A 20968-nucleotide genomic window follows, 5' to 3' on the forward strand; every position below is an offset into this window, starting at 1 on the left:
CAAGACAGTGAAAGTGCTTGCTCACAGCAGTCATGATTGCTGTGGTAGCTCCTCAGTCTTTGCAGCCAAGATGGATGAGTGCTTATGTTGTCTGCTATAGGCTGTTCTGGCATGCTGTAAATGTGGAGCCAAAGGCAGTCTGGGTTATAGAAGGTTAACCATCTGGAATGGTGCATTATTTAACGTTACATATGGTGGGACAAGATTGCTCCAAGATTTGACACCACTTCCCACTTCCTGTTTTTGCCATTGGCTGAAATGCATAGAATAACAATATTGGGGTTTATTCACTAATAATGAACATGTGACATAAAATGTTTAAAGGACATAAGCAAGAAAGTAAACAGAATCTTCTGAAAATCTCATGTTTTTTTGATGATTAGCTAAAAACATATTCTGGAGAAAATTGGTGGTACCTTTCTGTTAAAAAAGAAAAAAAAACAATGGTCACTGATATAACTCTAATTATTGAAAATGAAGATTTGTTTTTATTTGTGGTCCAGCTAAGGAAACTGACTTGGACAAAAAGGACTTGAAGAAATCACTGCAATCAAACAATTTCTGTAACTCTCAGTGAGGCTTGTGCACCTGTCGACAGGTACTGTCACGTTTGGGGTTTGGTCGAAGACCAAGAAGGCAAGGCAAAATCATGGAGGACCCAAGTGCAGGGAAGCGGGGAGGCAACGCAGTAGTGCAGGAGTATATAAAAAATTATATGTAATTCCAAAAAAACAAAGGAAAACAAGGATCATGAAAAAGTCAAGATGCTAAATTAACAGACTCCAAAATCTAAACACAAAGTAACAAAGAAACACTTGAGTAAACCCAAAACAAGAAACAAGACATGACTGATGAAATAACTGAGCGACAACTGGCGACTATGACATGGCACAGACAGAGACAATGACACCTGACAATGATATACTGCAAAGACATGTGACAACGACAATGAACCGACAAGAACTAAAAGAAACCAGGGAACTAAATACAAACAGATTGACGAGACAACGAGGAACACCTGGACAAGACACGAGTGGCTGCCGAGAGCTGATTGGTCGACACAAGATAGATGAGAACAGGTGGACACAACAACCAATTGAGCACACGACAAACATGGAACACAGGAAAACATGGAACAAAACTAAACACAACCCAAACCAAAACACAGACCATGACAGGTACAGTATTGTGGCCCACTTGTGAGCAAACTGCTCCTATTGTCACAGGTTTCAAGGGAGCTTTCTCTAAATGGAAAGTTTCAACTATTTCTACAGATGTTCATAGGATTTAAATCAGGGCTCATCATATACAAAGCACAAGTCCAATAGAACACTCCAATGTTTTGTTGTTAGCCAATCTTGTCATACCTGTTTAGACACATGACCTGTGTTTTCTGACACTGGGTAGCACATTTCACTCCAGAATCCCATTCTAGAGTTCAGAATCAATTGTATATTGTACATTTAAATTCAAGACACCCCCTCCCAGGTGCAGTAAAGCAGCCCCAGAACATAACCTCCATGTTAGTAGGTACCACAGCTAACCACTGTTGATATTAAATGTAAAAAACAATAAAACACTCACTCTTAGATTTTAAAAGTGAAGAAGCTTATGTATGGTGATGGAGGGATGTTACTAAGTGTGTAACCTCCTGTGTGTATTTTCTTAATATCCCTTTATAAAGCTGGAATAACACAAATTTATGTTAAATTTATTTATGTATGTGGTGCACGGAAACCCACGTAGGCACGGGGAGGCACGGGGAGAACATGCAAACTCCACACAGGCGGGGCCGGGGATTGAACCCCGGTCCTCAGAACTGTGAGGCTGACGCTCTAATCAGTCGGCCACCGTGCCGCCTCACCAAGACATGTGTTACCAAATTAGGTCTTTGCCTCTCTTGTTTCAGAGCACCAGTAGCAAATAATGACTTCATTTCCTCAAATAATGAAGCTATTATTTCTTACAGGGTATTTGTGTTTATAACGATACTTATTACTTACAGTTTGATTTTACCTTAACTGGGTGATGACAGTGGTAACAAGTATTTATGTTTAAGTTATGCCTTGCAATGTTACTGAGAGAGTCAGGCCAGAGCACACAGAGGTCATAGATAGGACAACACATAATTTTCTTTTATTGTCTATTCAGTTATAAAACCATGTAATTACTGGTCAGTTATCAAAAAATAAATAAAAATAAAAAATAACTACAAAATAATGATAGGGGTAGACCACTCAGATTTAGCCTTGAACCAACTACAGTACTTATAACAGAGACAGAATAACGTTAACACTGTACATTTTCTATTATTGCTTTTTCTATTCACTTTTTGACATCCACAGCATTTTTTTTAACAGTCTCATGTTTTCATTCAAGATTCCCAAAGCTGGGTGACCAGATGTGCCCTTTCCCCCCTATAAAATGCTTCCAAACGATTATTCACTATTTTATTATGGAAGGGCCTTATTGGCCAGTTTTTCAGTCACCGTGTATGCACCCATTTGGGCATCTACCTCTTGGTCAGTCTGCCTTCTGAGGTGCAAAATATTATTACAGAGACCAGCTTGCAAGCAGTGATGGAATAACTTGTTATATTTACTTAAAACTCAACTTTCTTTACTTAGTCTGACCATGATAGAAATGAAAACGGATAAAGAACATGAAACAAAATCTCTGTTTGGTAGACGAGATAATGTCTCTGGTGTAGCAATACCTATTGCCAATACAGTTTATACATTGGAAAACGTGTTAATTTTGTTTTAAAACAATGCCCTATTTGTTGGGAACATGCATCTGTGCGATGATCAGCGCGAGCCCTGTACTTCCATTGCAGCCAGTCTTCACTGTCTATGCCAATAGACTCTTGACTCATATTCATCTTTTGATGTTAAACCCCAATGTTTTCAGTAAACAGAAAAATTTTGTTGTTTTCACTGGTCCAATACTTTTGTAGGGGAATGTTGCTGTTAAACTCTTACGGAACAGAGCAGTGGAATTTACTGAATTGTCAATTATATCTGCACATTTTCAAACCAGCCCTTTTAGTTGAATGAATGACCAAAATTTGGCTTTCATGTGTCTGTCCCAAGTCTCTGCACAATATCTTTACAGTCTTCAACCCACTGGGCTCTTTCTTCCTATTCTTTATTCCTGCTAATCATGAGCAGATGTATGCAGTTTGCCTTCTTTTTGTCTTGTTTTCTTTGCGTTATATGGGCATATGCAGGCTGAAATTCTAGGTTTGCTAGTTTGTACACTGTGTAGCAGCAAGAGTGTCTTTGCGCTGATGTCATTGCTTGCTGGTTGTGAAATGCTTGAGGAAATGAAAACCTCATCATTTTTAAAATTTGTGGTGTTCTTGAAGCTTCTGTGAGGTTTTAACATTTGTATAGATTAGATCATCACTAAAATGCTGACACTTTATTTAATTTCCTTATTCTGTCTTGACAGAGAACAGCATCGCTAAGTCAGCTTCCACTGGAGGACCTGAGAGACCCTCTGCCTCCTCACTGGAAATGCTACATGTCTCCACAAGGGCGGCGATACTATGTCAACACCACAAGCAATGGTGAGAATAAATGAAACATCTTAGGACAGGGGTGGCCAATTAATTTTCCAAAGGGGCCATGTGGGAAACTGGAAAGGTTGTCAAGGGTCAGGCCAACATGCTAACCTCAATTGTGTTCCATATACAGTATGTTGCTGATAAGAGGACCATTGTCGGGAAAGTCATTAAATATAGTGACAATGTTGCCACTGTGTTAACACTGAAGACAGAAGTCATTGCTCCTGATTGCTTGTACTTCCCACGAAGGTGCGCATCAAAATAAAAGCAACGCTTTCAAAATAAAACCCCCAAATATTTTTAGATTTTATTTTGACTTCATAAAGACTTTGCGAGGGCTGGTCGAAGATTGGAGATGGGCCATATCTAGCTAACTGGCTGTACTTTTCCCTGATCTGCGTTAGAAGATAATATTAATGATATCTACAATAACCTATTGGGACGTTACTTATTTTGGCATTATACTACCCCAGTGTAAATATACACTCTGTTGACATAAGTCATGATAGGGGGTTTCCACTGTCAAATTGTAAAGGTATCAAAGTAACTGTTCTTTACCTTATGACTAGGGCTTGGACTCGCCCTCTAAATCCCGGTTTGTTGTTCGCATTGACAGTAACGAATGAAGTCCGAATCAGAATTTAATTGTTACTCCTTGTACTCTACCGAAATAAAGAAATGTCATTGTCCAATTAATGAAAAATCTAATTTGATTATTTGATTGATGATTGATGATCATTTATTTATTTGCCATGACCAAAGGTAGGAGCCGGGTTGGTTTTGCGCCCGTCTCAGTGCCATAAAATGCGTAAATCCACACTGGCTGGGACCAGCTGCCTCCTTTCTAGCCTGCTAGCTGGCTAGCACTCATCTAAAACACAGGATAAAAATCGTGAACTATATATATATTTTTAAGTAAATGCAGCATGGCAGCACTTGTAACTCTTGTCAGAATGAAGTAGTATGATATTCTAAGATTCGGTCTGATTCGAGTCTGAAAATTCTGATTCGATGATCACTTTTCCACGCCCACTTGAGTTGGGATTCGAGTCACCACACATTCGTGAACAGCCTTACTTATGATAATGGTAAGTTTTCAAATTAAGCACATTTAATTTAGTTTAACAAAGTAAGTTAATCCTACCTTACTGAAGCTTAATACAGAGAAACTAAAATAAACAGGATGGATTTTCATCTCACTGTGTATTTTCCATGCAGTGTAAGACACAGAGTTATTACACCAGCTCATTTACTTTCTGTATAATTTGTAATTTCACTTAATATACATTGCATATGCTTCATCGGCTGGACCTCAGTCAGTCAGCTCCAAGATCAGGCAGCATGATGCAGGCAAGCAGTTCTGGGTGCCAATCTCAGTGTAGGCTCTCTTGTTTGATATGCATGCTCTCTCGTTTGCTTCGTTCAGTGCGGGAGAAGAGGTAGTAGTTGTGGCAGGACAACTTGTACCTGCTTCACTATAACGCTCTTGCTTACAATGCCCTATTGAAGGCATGGATGACATTCAGATGGCCGTGATGAAGGAGCTGTGGAGGATCCTAGAAGAAACATTCCAGGAGTGATCGAAGGAGTGGCAGAGAAGGCTGTGGAAGTGTGTTAGACTCCAAGGGGATTACTTTCAAGAGGAAAACCCATAGTCTATACTTGAATAGTGGATTTTAAATATACAGTATCTTTTGTAACACCAGTCCTGGATCCTTTCTGACACACTTCGTATGTCACTGGCATAGAGAGATGAACACAAATGCATTATTTATGGTAAAAAAAAAAATCGGACCAGTTAAGTGAAATTGGATCATTTGCCATGAGACACCTGATGAACTTTAACGGTACATGACGGCCCAGTGGTTGGGAATTACTGCTGTAGATTTTTCAGTCATCTCTTTTTCTGCATACAAATTGATTATTTATTATATCGCATTATTTTGACACATCAAGCAAAGTGAACTAAAGCTCTGCTTATCAGGTTGTTTTTTTTTTAGTTTCATCTTGAAATTGGCACCTAATTTGCACACATTCCTCATGGAGTAAGACGGTAACAAAATAAGATGGCACTGCATGATTCACTGATGCTACTGTTACTATAAATGCTATCACTGTGTATTGTGTTACTGAACACACAATGACCCACATGTGTTGAGACATTCTAATACCTGTCTCTGTGCTGCCAACATTTCCTGCTTTTTGGTGTCCCTGAGTGAACTCACTTTGAAGCCTGACTGATGGTTGTAAGAACATCTATTGGTGAGTCTAGTGCGCCTTTGATGACGTAGTAAAGATGCACAAGTTGTGTTCATCATATATTTTAGGCCGCGTTTAAATATAGCGGGGCTATACTTATTGTTTGGTTTAACTGAAATAATGACTAAACTAGGAAATATTACGCAAACCAGTGCATGACTTGGCTGTTGTAACTGAGGATGTTCACCTCGACCGCAGTTTACGGACAGACCAAGATACAGCTGCTGATGTGTGACAGTTTCCTTAGCAACCTTTTCTATTTTTTTGTATCATCGGTAAACAACAGAGCAAAACAGATTGTTAAAGGGATGTTCTCGACCTAACCACAGAAAACAATGTCTTCCGTTGCTCTGGGGTTATAAAAAATGACCCTGCTTGCATCACAACTTTTGTGGAATTCATACATTCTAGTCATGTTTCACATAATGGAATCCAATCATTTTAGTACCACACCTTTTAAAAAGAAAATCTTATGCCAGTTATCGTTACTTGAGGCATAAAAGTACATTCTCCATGTGTAACCAAAGCTGTGGATTAGATGTCACCTCAGAGTGTAACCAGTTTCCCACAGATCTGTTCACATCTTGTATGTCTCTGATCATGTTTCCAGTGGTCAAATTGTGGCCAGGACTGGATCTAAAATTAGCTGAGGGCTCAATACCCAGACACAGGCAGCAAGGAGTCACTTCTCCTAATCCTCTTTTCCTTTTCCTCATTTGAAATTTGGTGTTAGATGGGCTAATGTGAGATTATTTTACACAAACCAGACATCCCTTCTTTTTCAACTTTCTAGAATTTGCCAATCATCACACAGAGCAGCAATACAGAGGGTTCTATGACAGTCCCGACGGACAACATAATTGCTCAGGTCACATATAGAAAACAACAGTAATTGTTAAAAAAAACACGTTTAATCTAGCACTTTAAAGTGTGTAGGAGTAATTGCGGATGCCGGTTACTCACTGTTTCCTTGTGACAACAGTACCTGCTAATTAAAGGTCTTTTTGAAGCTCTCCACGTGGTCCTTGACTCTTGGACAACTCTTATTATTATTCTTTGTACTCCTGTGTCAGAAATCCTGCGAGGAGCACCTGATCGAGGCAAATTTATAGTGGTATGATTGGTTTTCCACTTACGTAATATGGCCCCAAACGTGCTCACTGGAACATTCAGAATCTTAGATATGCGCCTGTAACCTTTGCCATCGTTATGTTTTGCAACAATTAGTTTGAGATGGTCTTGAGACAGCTCTTTGCTCTTACCCATCATGAGATGTGTCTTGACTCACACCTTAGCAATGAGACCTTTTTTTAGGCCATCAGTTAGGACTGAACCAGCTGATATTCATTTGCACTGACAAGGAGCTGGATTGGTGTTTTATTATTGATAGATTTTAAGTGTTTTCTTGGCTTTCCATGCCTTTTTGTACCTCCCTTTCTTCATGTGTTCAATACGTTTTCCCTGTGTCATTTCACATGATTATGATACACAATTTCTTATCTGATCTTATTTTGTTCTACTTTCTTTGTGTGTATGGATTACTTGGGTTGTTCCCAAGATCTGGTGGCATTTTCATGTCAATAGCACCTTTGGGAATATATTTAGTGAGAAAAATGTTGACGTATTAAAATACTTATTTCAGCCGCTGTAACTGGAAAGACCTGCGTGAACCTTAAGAGACCTCTGTTCAGCTAGCATTAAAGGGTTAACTGCATCCCCCAAAATCATGTTTAACTTTAGAGGTATTTCGTATTTGGTATATTGTAAGATCATAGTACTGTACTTTCAATTGAATTACATACAACAGAAATAGACCTCCCACAAATCATCACTGTACAACAAGAAGACTTTAAGTTAATAAGTTTGTTTTCTCTAGATTGGACAGAGTCAGCCAGCATACCCGCGACCCTGGTGAGGATAAGCGGTATGGAAAATGGATGGCCGGGTGGACAGTGCCAAACGATTACTTGAGCCAAAACAGTGAATGATTGCTTTAAAATCAATGAAAACTTTCTTTTTTTTATGCTATTGGTTAACACATCTGCCTCACAGTTCTGAGGGTTTGGGTTCGAACCTCAGTTACTGTCTTTCTGTGTGGAGTTTGCATGTTCTCCCCATACTTACATTATTATTATTATTATTATTATTTTTGGCTTCCTTCCAACATTCCAAGAACACGCTTTTTAGGTTAATTGAAGATTCAAAATTGCCCATAGGTATGAGGGCCCAGAGTGTGTTATTGTTCAGAGTGTACCCTGCCTCTGACTCAAGTCAGCTGGGATATGCCCCAGCTCAATCTTGACCCTAGTAAGGATAAGCGGTATATGAAAAGGGATGCTTTAATTCTGAAGGAATCCAATAGCATGCATAAATTAAAGATTTGGACAAAATTATTTGAGAAAGTAATGTTTATTTGTTTGTTTTGTTTTTACAATTTACATCAAAATTAAACTATATGAGCAATATTTACTGTAACCCTACTCTCATAAAGAGCTTATTGCTGTGTTTTTTTCACAACTGGACTCTGAGGTCTCAGAAAATCTCCAGGGTCAATTGTCTGTTTAGTCTTAACACACACTCTTAGGCAAGGCTGCAATGCAGTTGTGGACATCTTTTAAAATGTACAACTGATTACATTCTCACTGAACAGTAAGCATTTATAGCGTGTCTGCTATTTTTTCTGGCCCCTTTTTCATTACACTGGTATATGCACACGATCGGATACTGTCCTGTGTGTATATGTCTCATTGCCATGGTAACGGAACTACATGCGTAGGCGAGGGCAGTGTGTCCTTGTGTCCAGGCTTGTGTTTTGTAAGTTTTTCCCTTCCTGTGTTGCTGGGTGCAGGGTGTTACAGTTTGGACCAGCAGTCTTCTGAGAGTCTCCACTCATCTCTGTCTGACCAGTGGGCAACACAATGAACAGCACCTAAAAAAATAACTCTCAAAGCACACATTGTAATTCTGTCTGCTCTGTTTACAGGTTTTTTTTTTTTTTTTTTTTTGACTCACTATAATCTGTATCCTGTATAAGGTATAATTACCATAGTTTTTTTTTTTGTAACCATTGATTGAAAGAAGGCGGTACGGTGGACGACTGGTTAGAGTCTCAGCCTCACAGTTCTGAGGACCGGGGTTTAATCCACGGCCCCGCCTGTGTGGAGTTTGCATGTTCTCCCCGTGCCTCCCCGTGCCTACGTGGGTTTCCGTGCACTCCGGTTTCCTCCCACATCCCAAAAACATACATGAATTTGACACTCTAAATTGCCCATAGGTGTGAATGTGAGCGCGAATGGTTTTTTGTTTGTATGTACCCTGCGATTGGCTGGCAACCACTTCAGGGTGTATCCCGCCTCCTGCCCGATGATAGCTGGGATAGGCTCCAGCACGCCCGCGACCCTAGTGAGGAGAAGCGGCTCAGAAAATGGATGGATGATTGAAAGAATCTTTGGCTTGTACATAAAGTGTGACTTATTTTTGCTGGTCAACTCCATGATACTTGTAGCTCAGGTCACATATAGAAAACAACAGTAATTGTTAAAAAAAACACATTTAATGTAGCACTTTAAAGTGTGTAGGAGTAAGCGCGGATGCCGGTTTCCATGCCGCAGTCAAACCACAGAGGCAAGCCAATATTGTAAATTGCTCAAATGACAAAAAATGTGCACCATTCAGTATAAAATATGAAACAAAATTTTAACAATACAGTGGACCCCCACATATTTGAGCTTTGGCACCTGCGGATTCACCTACTTTCAGATATATATATATTTTTTTCAAAATGTTTCAAGTTTTATTCTTTTCTGTAACTTAGTTTATCTATCTGTTCAATAGCAGCAAAGCACTAGTCAACTTCTGCTTCTTTAAACACAGGCACAAGAGTAACATGCTTGATAACATCAAAAGTTGATGTAAATGGTGCTCAGGTGGAAGTGACTGGCAAAGATGTGTCCTTAGGTGCTGATAACGTATCCTAACAGCTTTATCAGCTTCAATCTCAAACCGTTTTATCTACATTTCCATTCGGATACGTCTTACCTGCTATTGCACACAAGCCTCCATCGGAAGACGGCAGGGCTGGGGGATATGACCTAAAATTCATATGATGGTATAAATTGAATCCTTCACGGGTAACTGTATAAATGGTGATATAAACTTCAGTGTAAGAATGATAATGGAAGTATTTAAAAATGGTTTGTTGTATGTATTGTAAATAATTTTAGTGTCACGTTGAGTTTTGGCTGTACATACAGATTTTATAAGAATGATCCTAAGAGCTTCTACCTCATACCCAAGAAACCTGAAACTCGAAAGCTTTGGATCGCAGCGATCAACTGAGACAAATAGAAACCTACTGACCAAAACCGTGTTTGACACATTTTCAGTATATCAGGGACAAAAAGCAATGACGAAAGCATGTTTTATGCATCACTAAATCTTTTACAGTAAAACATTATAGAACATTAGTCTGGATGCTTCAGGCTGGGCAAGAGTTGGGCATACATGTGTGTATGGATTTGAGTCCAATTTATGATTGCGTAAGGATCAGACAAAACCTTGGTGCCACAGTTGTAAAGAAACTTTGCTGCATATCTTTGGTTGGCATTAGCAGGCAACAAACTTTCATACTGTAATAAATTGCCACGAAAACTAGGTGAAGATGCATCCTTCCCGGCTATTGTATCTAGTACCAATTTCATGTGCATGCACAAAATTATGTCACGTTCTTGTTTGGCGCACTCTCCTATATTATTTTCTCTCTAGAAACTACAGCCACAGTTCTGTCAAAAGCGCAACCCAAGTACTTATTCATAGATAGCTTAATTGGAAGCTCTGTGATCAGATGTGCTTAAGCCATTTTTGATACTGAGACAGATATAATTACATCATCAATAAGAGTTATCGCGATTACTCGGTAAAGTCCAAATCCACACATTTGGCCAAATTTAAACTGTCTACCGATCATACCAGGCACCCCTAGAATATGTTCGGCCTCCTTTGACACAGAGCAAGACGAAGATAGGGGATCATCACAAGGAAGTGTGAATGGTGCTTTTAACTGCCCACTTACCACATCTCTGTCACAGAGTTTCCCCCAGCAGGATGGCTATCCACCTCTCTGTACTGGGCACCCTCAAGCACAGCAGAATCACAACATATGACGTCTAGTTCCACGTCTAGTATCCATAACAAGGGATTAAAGTTTCCTTTTAACAGTTTGCTTGTCATGTGGATTGTGAGGAGAAAGGGACTAACAATGAAATATGAGTTGAAGGTGAAAATAGGTGGTCGTTTAGAGACAGCCGTGTCACGATTAGTAATCGAACGGTTTTGGACTGGACCCAAGAGCAGACGGCGGCGGAAGAAGTAGTTGATAAGGGCTTATTTGGAGATAGCGCAGGGTCTCTATTTCCAAGGCGTGATGGTGGTCCATAGAAACAAGGAGCGTGCAGAAGGCGGGAGCGGGAGCAGGTGGGAGAGCTTGACGACGTGGTTGGGAGCGGAGCGGGAAACACGGGAGGACACTGAGGAGAAGAGCACAAGAGAATAAGCATATACGCGAGTCACCAAATAATTTTCAAACAAACAAGAGTAGGACTGCGAGAGTTGGTCTGTGTACCACGTATGAGAGTGAATACTCTTGCGCTGGATCCCTGGATCTGGTAGGCTTAAATGCAGGCAGTGATGAGTGCTGATTGAGAACAGGCGAGGAGGTGATGATTGCTGCGTCACCCAAGCTCCAAAGAGGAACTGCAGGGCACAGATCATGGCAAGCCATTGACATACAAAAAACACGAAACTAAACAATGACGTTCAATCAAAAACAAAGTGATCCTATCTAATTTCTATAACAAAAAAAGTACACCTCAAGTCTGTCTTTGAGTCGGTGGCCTAGGAATGCCACAGGCCAAAAAGCCCACACTACTAGGAACAAGGGTACAGCACTACAATATACAGTACCTCGAAATACCGGTACCTCAAAACAAGTGTTAACATTCATATCAATCCCATCTGTTAGAACATGCAACACAAAGACAATTTGAATATATTTACAGTAGCTAGTCTGCAGTTCAAGAATAAAGACAGTGGTAAAATTTCAACGAGAGGTATAGAGACTAACTGCTCACATGAAATCAAAGCGAGTCCACATTAAAGGCAAAAGAATCCTTTTTAAACCCTGTGGTGACTAACGAGTGCAGCTGGTGGTGTTCCTGGTCTCCAATCGTCAATCAGATGTCTTTCCTTGGCACCGATTTGTGGGTTGAATCAGGGACGAGGGCCACCAATAAGGGAGGAGCAGTTGGAGAGTCTCAGCAAAGCGCCAGCATACACAGATTGACATACAAACACAATGACAATACATTTTGACAGCCAGAAAATACTATGGGCCATTTCAATTGACTCTGTGCTCTTTTTTTCTTTTCTTTTTTTTTTTTTTTTTTTATCAAATACATTAGATTAATATATGTAAATACAAAATACTTTGAAAAGAAAGAAAAATGGCAATGACTGCTTGATCAGATGGTTATCATAGAGCCATGCTCATTCTATTGCCATGTCAAAGCTAACTTGGATGCCTTCCATTTTCTGCTGGGAGTCAGGATCTTCTCACATAACCTTGGTTGACAATAAGCCTCCTATCCATCTTATCATGTCATGCTCACTGTTGAGTTTCTACTTGATGCTTGATTTCCTCACTGATTTATGCAAAGTGAAAGGTTATTCATGTGCTGCGCGCTGTCATTGATTTTGTGAATCTGCATGATGAAGGCTCCACTTAGGTCTCAAAAGAGGGTGGAAGGATCTGAGTCGTATGATACACAGGGCAATTAAGCCAATTTAGAATGATTGACATGTTTTTGACTCCAGTTTTGTGGTGACAAGGAAGCTGATGAGATTTACTGCTGGTTCTATTGCACTTGAAATCTGACAGGCTTAAAAAAAACAGCAACAACAAAACTGTTTTTCGCCTAGTGAGTCTTCATTTTGCTTGGTAGCCCAGCTTTCTCAGTTCAGCTATCTAATGATAACACTGGGTTACAAAAAAAAAGGGGGTTCTGTAGGTTGTCTGTTTTTTCAACTGATTTAGGACAATTTTGCTGAATCCGAAAACGACAATAGTTTCTCTTGTTAAGGTCAGGTTTTTATGCCTGTTACCAGTTTATTAATCAAATGTTACAAACTTTGCTCACTGTAAATTGAATAGTAGACATTGCTAAAAGTAAGTACCTGTAAATTGAATGTTATGTCATCATTGGTCAAACTTCAGGACATGAACCTCTGTTTATTTGAATCTCTAAAGGGAAAATACCTGGACATGTGAATAATAACATGTGGCAATAGTTCAAAAGGTTTACCTGATTAAGCGAAACCAATGTGATATTTGGATTCATCACATCAAAATTGTCCTAAATCAACTAATAAATTTTAGACAATAAATTTGTTGTTGACAGTGTAATGATAAGAATTGGCTCGATCTTATATTGCAGGCTAACTGCAAACTCCGCATCCTGCTAACAAATTGGACTTTATGGACAAAAAGAATAAAATACAAGGAAAAAAAAAACATGTAAATTTTGAATGGGCCTGCTGTTACAAGTCTGAAACACACATTTGTGAACAATATATTGTGAGTTTGGCTTGCCTTGTAGAACTATTCTAAACCTTTGGTCTCAAGAAAACAGAAAGTCTCACAATGGTCCAATTTTGAACAATTGTTGATAAAATGCTAACAGTTGGTATGCTAACACATAGCAAGATAGCATTCTGAGCCAGATAGTATTGTGAAAGAAAGTAGATCAAATGCCAGATAGTATTGTGAAATAAATTAGATCAAATGCTATCCTGTTAACAGTTGTCATAACATTTAGCAAGATTTAGTTTTCTCCAGTGTGAACTGATCCAACACTAACATGCTAATGGTTGTTATGCTAACACTTAGGAAGATAGTAAAATGTGTCCAAAAAGGGCTGAGGCAGAGCAATAAGGATTTTACATTGTGCCCTAGCTTTGTGATGTAATTTTTAGAAAAACAATGGTTCAAATGCTGACATGCTTAACATTTGTTATGCTATATTTCGCTCTTTCAACCAACACAGAAGGATGACTTTGCATTTACAGAAAGCATGATTGAAACCCAGATAAAGCTCAGGAGTGTGTCAACAAAATGATATGAGAAACACTTCTGTCGGTTAACGTATGCCACAGCAGCATGCCTGGTAAAAAGGGACTAATTTCGATGGGGCCCCACTCATTTCGAGCGGGAGCTGACTTGTTGTTTTGTGGCAATTGCATTGCCATGGTAACATGGAATTAAATAAATACTGTAGTTCCGATCTGAGCGCTGCCGAGATACATCTTTAGTTTTTTTATTTGCTGGGGTACATTAAATGGTGTGGGCAGTATTTTGTCTTAAATAAGTGATAGAGTAATAAAGAATAAAATACAGTTTAAGATATAAATATGAACAATATTCAGATGGGCACCGCCATTATCTCCTTAGCAGCAGTTAGCGGCAGTGCTTGCTCCGCAGCAGACATATAATAACTTACATTTCAACAGTTTTCTCACAGCTTCCCTTCTGGCACGAAAAATAGTCAGAATTAATAGTTTTGTCTGAGCTAAATAGATTATACATATTCAGCATTAAATTACAATTTATTCAACACTGTATTGATTTATTACATGCCAAGGAGAAACATTTTAGATTTTTGTGCCTAAGAGAAACACTTTCCGCTCACGTCGTGCATCAAATGCAAAGGCATGGCTGTTATCCGTCAGGTGGCTGCCAGTTCTCCGCTCCATGCGTGTCATTTAGGGAGATGGGTTTGGCTCGACTGTCTCCTCTGTTCAACAGCACCCCATAGAGCCGAGCCAAATGAAAAGGCCCGGATGGAATAAGAGTTCTTTATAAATTGCCTTTTTTCGTATTCTGACAGTGAAGGCTAATTTTGCTGGATCCCATGGTGAGAATGGACCTAAGGGGAAAAAACAAAACAGTGTCAAGTGCAGTAGCTTAACTGCAGTAAATCTGGAAAATTAAAAGTGTGCCTCTGTGGAGTTTAGCAAAATATGTACTTTTTTTCCATTTATGCAAACACTTTAAGGTAGAAACACCATACGTATTTACCTTAATATTACAGATGTATTCAAAAGGTTCAAAAGAATTTCTGTCACTGCCATTTACTGCCAATTTTTGCTGGAAGAGGGACACACACACACACACACACACACACACACACAAACTTCATGTACATATGCTCACACTATTTCTTGTCTTTCACACTTAATGGGTTGGTAGTCACTCCAGAAAACCAAATATTTGTTTGTCTACAAGGAATTAATAATGCTGTATGCTGCTTTTAATACCCCTTATTGAGCCTGGTTCTTCCTTCCGAAGAAAACATTTGATGTTCGCTGGCTAGGGTGTGGTCTTGTGATTTTGAAGTTGTTTTTGTATTATTTTAGAGGCATGTAAAAAAAAAAAACACACATGCCACATGGTTGAAAACAAATGCTATTTGAGACACTAAAATAAAACTGCTATCTGAGATGAGATGGGTTTTGACATTTGAAATGTCCTTATTTTTTCTCCATCAGAGACCACATGGGAAAGACCTTCCAGTGCTCCTGGGACTCCAAAATCCTCCTTACGACACAAGAGCTCCTTGCCTGCAGGTACAGTATTCTTTATCTCTGTCTAAACTCTCTATCAGTGCAGCTTCCTCATTTTTCCGTGACCCGAGGCTATGAATTCTACTAAAATTCCACAGTGGTACAAAGCACCCTCTCATGCACACGACACACATAGAAACAGACACTTCCTGGAACTAATTTTATCTGTAGCTTCAACTGCAGAACTAAAGGCCCCTCTGTCACTCATTTGGCTCTATCTACCCCCTAAAGGCTGATGAAGACCGAGAGCCTAGGGAGGATTGTAACATGATTCCAACTCAACTGCTGCTCTGATTCATACAGTATCTTATCAGCTCTATTGGAAATAAATGTTTTGTTTAATTCATTATGTACATAGAATTACATCCACTTGGAAATAGGGACGGCACGGTGGAAGACTGGTTAGAGCGTCAGCCTCACAGTTCTGAGGACCCGGGTTCAATCCCCCCCTGTGTTGAGTTTGCATGTTCTCCCTGTGTCTGCGTGGGTTTTCTCCGGGCACTCCGGTTTCCTCCCACATCCCAAAACCATGCATTAATTGGAGACTCTGAATTGCCCTTAGGCATGACTGTGAGTGCGAATGGTTGTTAGTTTCTCTGTGCCCTGTGATTGGCTGGCAACCAGTTCAGGGTGTACCCTGCCTCCTGCCTGATGACAGCTGGGATAGGCTCCAGCACGCCCGCGACCTGAGTGAGTAAAAGCGGCTCAGAAAATGGATGGATGGATGGAAATAGGGACATGGAAATACAGTACGTTTAACACATTTTTAAAAAACTTTACCATTTATCAAAACGTCCTTCCCGTTTTATATTACTTGATATCAAAATGTAAGTTATCTTCCCATTGAAGTACTCCATCAAGACAAAATGTTTTCTTTTTTATGTTTTCAATAAAGTATATTTTCTGGGCATGAAAAGAATAAAAAAATTTTTACAGTACCACTTTGAGCTGCATATTACATACTTACCTGGCCGCACCTGTGTTTTTTCTTTTTTTGTGGAAGCAAGTTTGGTATGGAAGTTTGGTATGGTTTTCCCTTCTTCAGGTACAAGTTCACTTCCAATTTAGCAATGATCCCGTAACCTGCGTATCATGAAAGCAATATCATCACCGTTAAAAATATTGATAACATCGTATTCTAAGTTACTTTGCAATTCCCACCTCTAGTGGCACTGATGTAAAACATCCATCCATCCATCCAAATACATCAAATTGTAAAAAACGTGATCTGTCTCCACAGTGAACGGGTTTCACTCAGGTGGGAGTCCCTTGCATCATCTGGAAACTCCACACAATAACTCGGCCCGGAAAAGCACTACAGAGCCACAGGTAAAACACTATATCATGTCTAAAAATACTGTGGAAAACACACAACCCACAAGTTTTGTTTTTTGTTTTTTTCCCATAATGAGCATTTTAACAGTAGTCAATATGACTTGTAAAATGTCAACTAACAAGGCACAGATTGACACAAAACCTATGTCCACAAAACTAGTGGAATCGTGCATGAAGGAACAACCATGATGCTACTGGTATCCCAAAAGACATAATCCAAAATGTCATTTGTCTCTTTTCTTTGTTGTTCTTTGCCTTTTAATATATAAAACCAGAGTATTATCCATCCATCCATTTTCAACACCGCTTATCCTGGTTAGGGTCGCGGGACGCTGGAACCTATCCCAGCTGACTTCGGGCGAAGGGCGGACTACACCCTGAACTGGTCGCCAGTCAGTCGCAGGGCACATATAGACACGGACAACCATTCACACTCACACTCACACCGTCACTGAGTGGGAACTGAACCGAGTGGGAACTGAACCCACTCTGCCTGCACTAAAGTCAGACGAGTGTACCACTACACCATCAGTGACACAGAGTATTAGTATTTTTCAATGTTTTTAGGCGCAGCAGTGATCACACATGCCATTCAAATGCATTGAAAACATAGAAGACTCAATTATCCAGAAGTATGAATGTGAGTGTGAATGGTTGTTTGTCAATAAAGTGTACATAAAAAAGTGTACACACCCCTGTTAAGTTTTTGTGCTATCATGTTTTTGTGCCCCTCCTTGAGCCGCCTTGGTGGAGGGGTTTGTGTGTCCCAATGATCCTAGGAGCTAAGTTCTCTGAGGCTCAACACCCCTGGTAGGGTCACCCATGGCAAAGAGGTCCTAAGTGAGGGACCAGACAAAGCACGGCTCAAAGACCCCTTATGATGAAGACACAAAATGGACTCAGGTTTCCCTTGCCCGGACGTGGGTCACCGGGGCCGCCCTCTGGAGCCAGGCCTGGAGGTGGGGCTCTAAGGAGAGCGCCTGGTGGCCGGGCCTGCAACCATGGGGCCCAGCTGGGCACAGCCCGTAAGGGTGACGTGGGTCCCCATTCCCATGGGCTCACCACCTGTGGGAGGGGCCATGGGGGTCGGGTGCAGTGCGAGCTGGGCAGTGGCCGAAGGCGGGGACCTTGGCGATCCGATCCCCGGCTATAGAAGCTGGCTCGAGGGACGTGGAATGTCACCTCTCTGGCAGGGAAGGAGCCCGAGCTGTTGTGTAAGTTCGAGAAGTTCCGACGAGATATAGTCGGACTCGCCTACACGCACAGCTTGGGCTCTGGTACCAGTCTTCTTGAAGAGGAGTTGGACTCTCTTCCATTCATGAGTTCCCCATGATGAGAGGCGCCAAGCAGGTGTGGGTATACTTATTGCTCCCTGGCTCGGCGCCTGTACATTGGGGTTCACTCCGGTGGACGAGAGGGTAGCCTCCCTCCGCCTTCGGGTGGGGGGACGGGTCCTGACTGTTGTTTGTGCCTATGCACCAAACAGCAGTTCCGAGTACCCACCCTTTTTGGAGTCCTTGGGGCAGGTGTGCTGGAGAGCACTCCCGCTGGGGACTCCATCCTTCTGCTGGGGGACTTCAATGCTCACGTGGGCAACGACAGTGAGACCTGGAAGGGCGTGATTGGGAGGAACGGCCCCCCCGATCAAAACCCGAGCGGTGTTCTGTTATTGGACTTCTTTGCTCATCACGGCTTGTCCATAACGAACACCATGTTCAAACATAAGGGTGTCCACACGTGCACTTGGTCCAAGGGTCACTCTTGGTCGCAGTTCGATGATCGACTTTGTGGTCGGGTCATCGGACCTGCGGCCGCATGTCTTGGACACTCGGGTGAAGAGAGGGGCGGAGCTGTCAACTGATCACCACCTGGTGGTGAGTTGGCTCCGATGGTGGGGGAAGATGCCGGTCCAACGTGGCAGGCCAGAACGTATTGTGAGGGTCTGCTGGGAACGCCTGGCAGAATCCCATGTCAGAAAGAGTTTCAACTCCCACCTCCAACAGAACTTTGCTCGTTCCGGGGGAGGCGCGGGACATCGAGTCCGAGTGGACCATGTTCCGAGCCTCCATTGCTGCGGCGGCCGACCGGAGCCGTGGCCGTAAGGTGATTGGTGCCTGTCGTGGCGGCAATCCCCGAACCTGTTGGTGGACACCAATAGTGAGGGATGCCGTCAAGCTGAGGAAGGAGTCCCAGGGCCTTTTTGGCCTGTGGGACTTCTGAGGCAGCTGATGGGTACCGGCTGGCCAAGCGGAATCCAGCTTTGGTGGTCGTGAAGCAAAAACTCGGGTATGGGAGGAGTTCGGTGAGGCCGTGGAGAAAGACTTCCGGCAGTGCACCATCAACGCTGTGTATAGTGGGGATGGGGTGCTCCTAACCGCGACTCGGGATGTTGTGAGCCGGTGGGGAGAATACTTCGAAGACCTCCTCAATTCCACCGACATGCCTTGCCATGAGGGAGTAGTGTCTGGGTTCTCTGAGGCGGGCTCTCCTATCTCTGGGGTTGAGGTCACCGAGGTGGTTAAAAAGCTCCTCAGTGGCAGGATGAGATTCGCCCGGAGTTCCTCAAGGCTCTGGATGTTGTAGTGCTGTCCTGGTTGACACGCCAATGCAACATCGCGTGGACTTCGGGGACAGTGCCTCTGGATTATCAGACTGGGGTGGTGGTCCCCTTTTTTAAGAAGGGGGACCGGAGGGTGTGTTCCAACTATAGTGGGATCACACTCCTCAGCCTCCCTTGTAAGGCCTATTCAGGGGTGCTGGAGAGGAGGGTCCATCGGGAAGTTGAATCTCAGATTCAGGAGGAGCAGTGTGGTTTTCGTCCTGGCCGTGGAAACGTGGACCAGCTCTACACTCTCAGCAGGGTCCTCGAGGGTGCATGGGAGTTCGCCCAACCAGTCTACATGTGTTTTGTGGACTTGGAGAAGGCGTTCGACCGTGTCCCTCGGGGGGCCCTGTGGGGGGTGCTTCAGGAGTATGGGGCTGTTCGGACCCTGTACAACAGGAGTCAGAGTTTTGTCCGCATATCCGGCAGTAAGTCGGTATGGTTTTCGGTGAGGGTTGGACTCCGCCAAGGCTGCCCTTTGTCACTGATTCTTGTTCCTAACTTTTATGGACAGATTTTCTAGGCGCAGCCGAGGCGTAGAGGGGGTCCGGTTTGGTGGCCTCAGTATTGCATCTCTGCTTTTTGCAGATGCTGTGGTTCTGTTGCCTTCATCAAGCCGTGACCTCCAACTCTCACTGGAGCAGTTCGCAGCTGAGTTTGAAGGGGCTGGGATGAGAATCAGCACCTCCAAATCTGAGACCAGGGTCCTCAGTCGGAAAAGGGTGAGATCCTGCCCCAAGTGGAGGAGTTCAAGTATCTTTGGATCTTGTTCACGAGTGAGGGAAGAATGGAACGGGAGATAGACAGGCGGATTGGTCAGTGTCTGCAGTGGTAAAGATCCGTTGTTGTGGTAAAGATCAGTGGTAAAGATCCGTTGCAGTGGTAAAGATCCGTTGTTGTGGTAAAGAAGGAGCTAAGCCGAAAGGCAAAGCTCTCGATTTACCGGTCAATCTACGTTCCTACCCTCACCTATGGTCACGAGCTGTGGGTCGTGACCGAAAGATCAAGATCCCAGATACGAGCGGCCGAAATTAGTTTCCTCCGCAGGGTGTCCGGGCTCTCTCTTAAAGATATGGTGAGAAGATCGGTCATCCGCAGGATCTCAGAATAGAGCCGCTGCTCCTCCACATCGAGAGGAGCCAGATGAGGTGGCTGGGGCATCTGATTCGGATGCCTCCCGGACGCCTCCCTGGTGAGGAGACCCCGGGGACGAACCAGGACACGCTGGAGAGACGACGTCCTTCGGCTGGCCTGGGAACGCCTCGGGATCCCCCCGGAAGAGCTGGATGAAGTGGCTGGGGAGAGGAAAGTCTGGGCCTCCCTGCTAAAGCTACTACCCTTGCGACCCAACCTCGGATAAGCGGAAGAAAATGGATGGATGGATGGATGGCTGGATGGATGGAATGTTTTTGTGTGCGACCACAACAAAATCTCTGCATGTCGGAAAATGTTATATAGGCCGATGAAACCAAGGTTAAACTTTTTTACCATAATTCCAAGAAGTATGTTAGGTGCAAATACAACACTGC

The 20968-nt window shown here is 42.4% G+C and overlaps 1 protein-coding gene across 6 annotated transcripts in view; it reads left to right on the forward strand.

The window, feature by feature from the left end:
- The window catches only part of LOC133418056 (growth arrest-specific protein 7-like), a 95855-nt gene that overhangs the window by 33702 nt on the left and 41185 nt on the right, over nt 1–20968 (forward strand). For 3 of the 6 annotated variants that reach the window (XM_061706395.1, XM_061706393.1, XM_061706396.1), the window contains exons 3-5: nt 3454–3571; nt 15428–15505; nt 16743–16831. In XM_061706395.1, the coding sequence (XP_061562379.1) occupies nt 3454–3571; nt 15428–15505; nt 16743–16831 (285 nt within the window). Of the gene's footprint in view, nt 1–3453; nt 3572–15427; nt 15506–16742; nt 16832–20968 lie in introns of those variants that run through there. The other 3 variants (XM_061706398.1, XM_061706399.1, XM_061706397.1) reach the window with 3 other exon arrangements.

Source organism: Phycodurus eques, chromosome 19 (genome assembly GCF_024500275.1).
Source record: "Phycodurus eques isolate BA_2022a chromosome 19, UOR_Pequ_1.1, whole genome shotgun sequence".
In the NCBI taxonomy this organism is placed as follows: domain Eukaryota; kingdom Metazoa; phylum Chordata; class Actinopteri; order Syngnathiformes; family Syngnathidae; genus Phycodurus; species Phycodurus eques.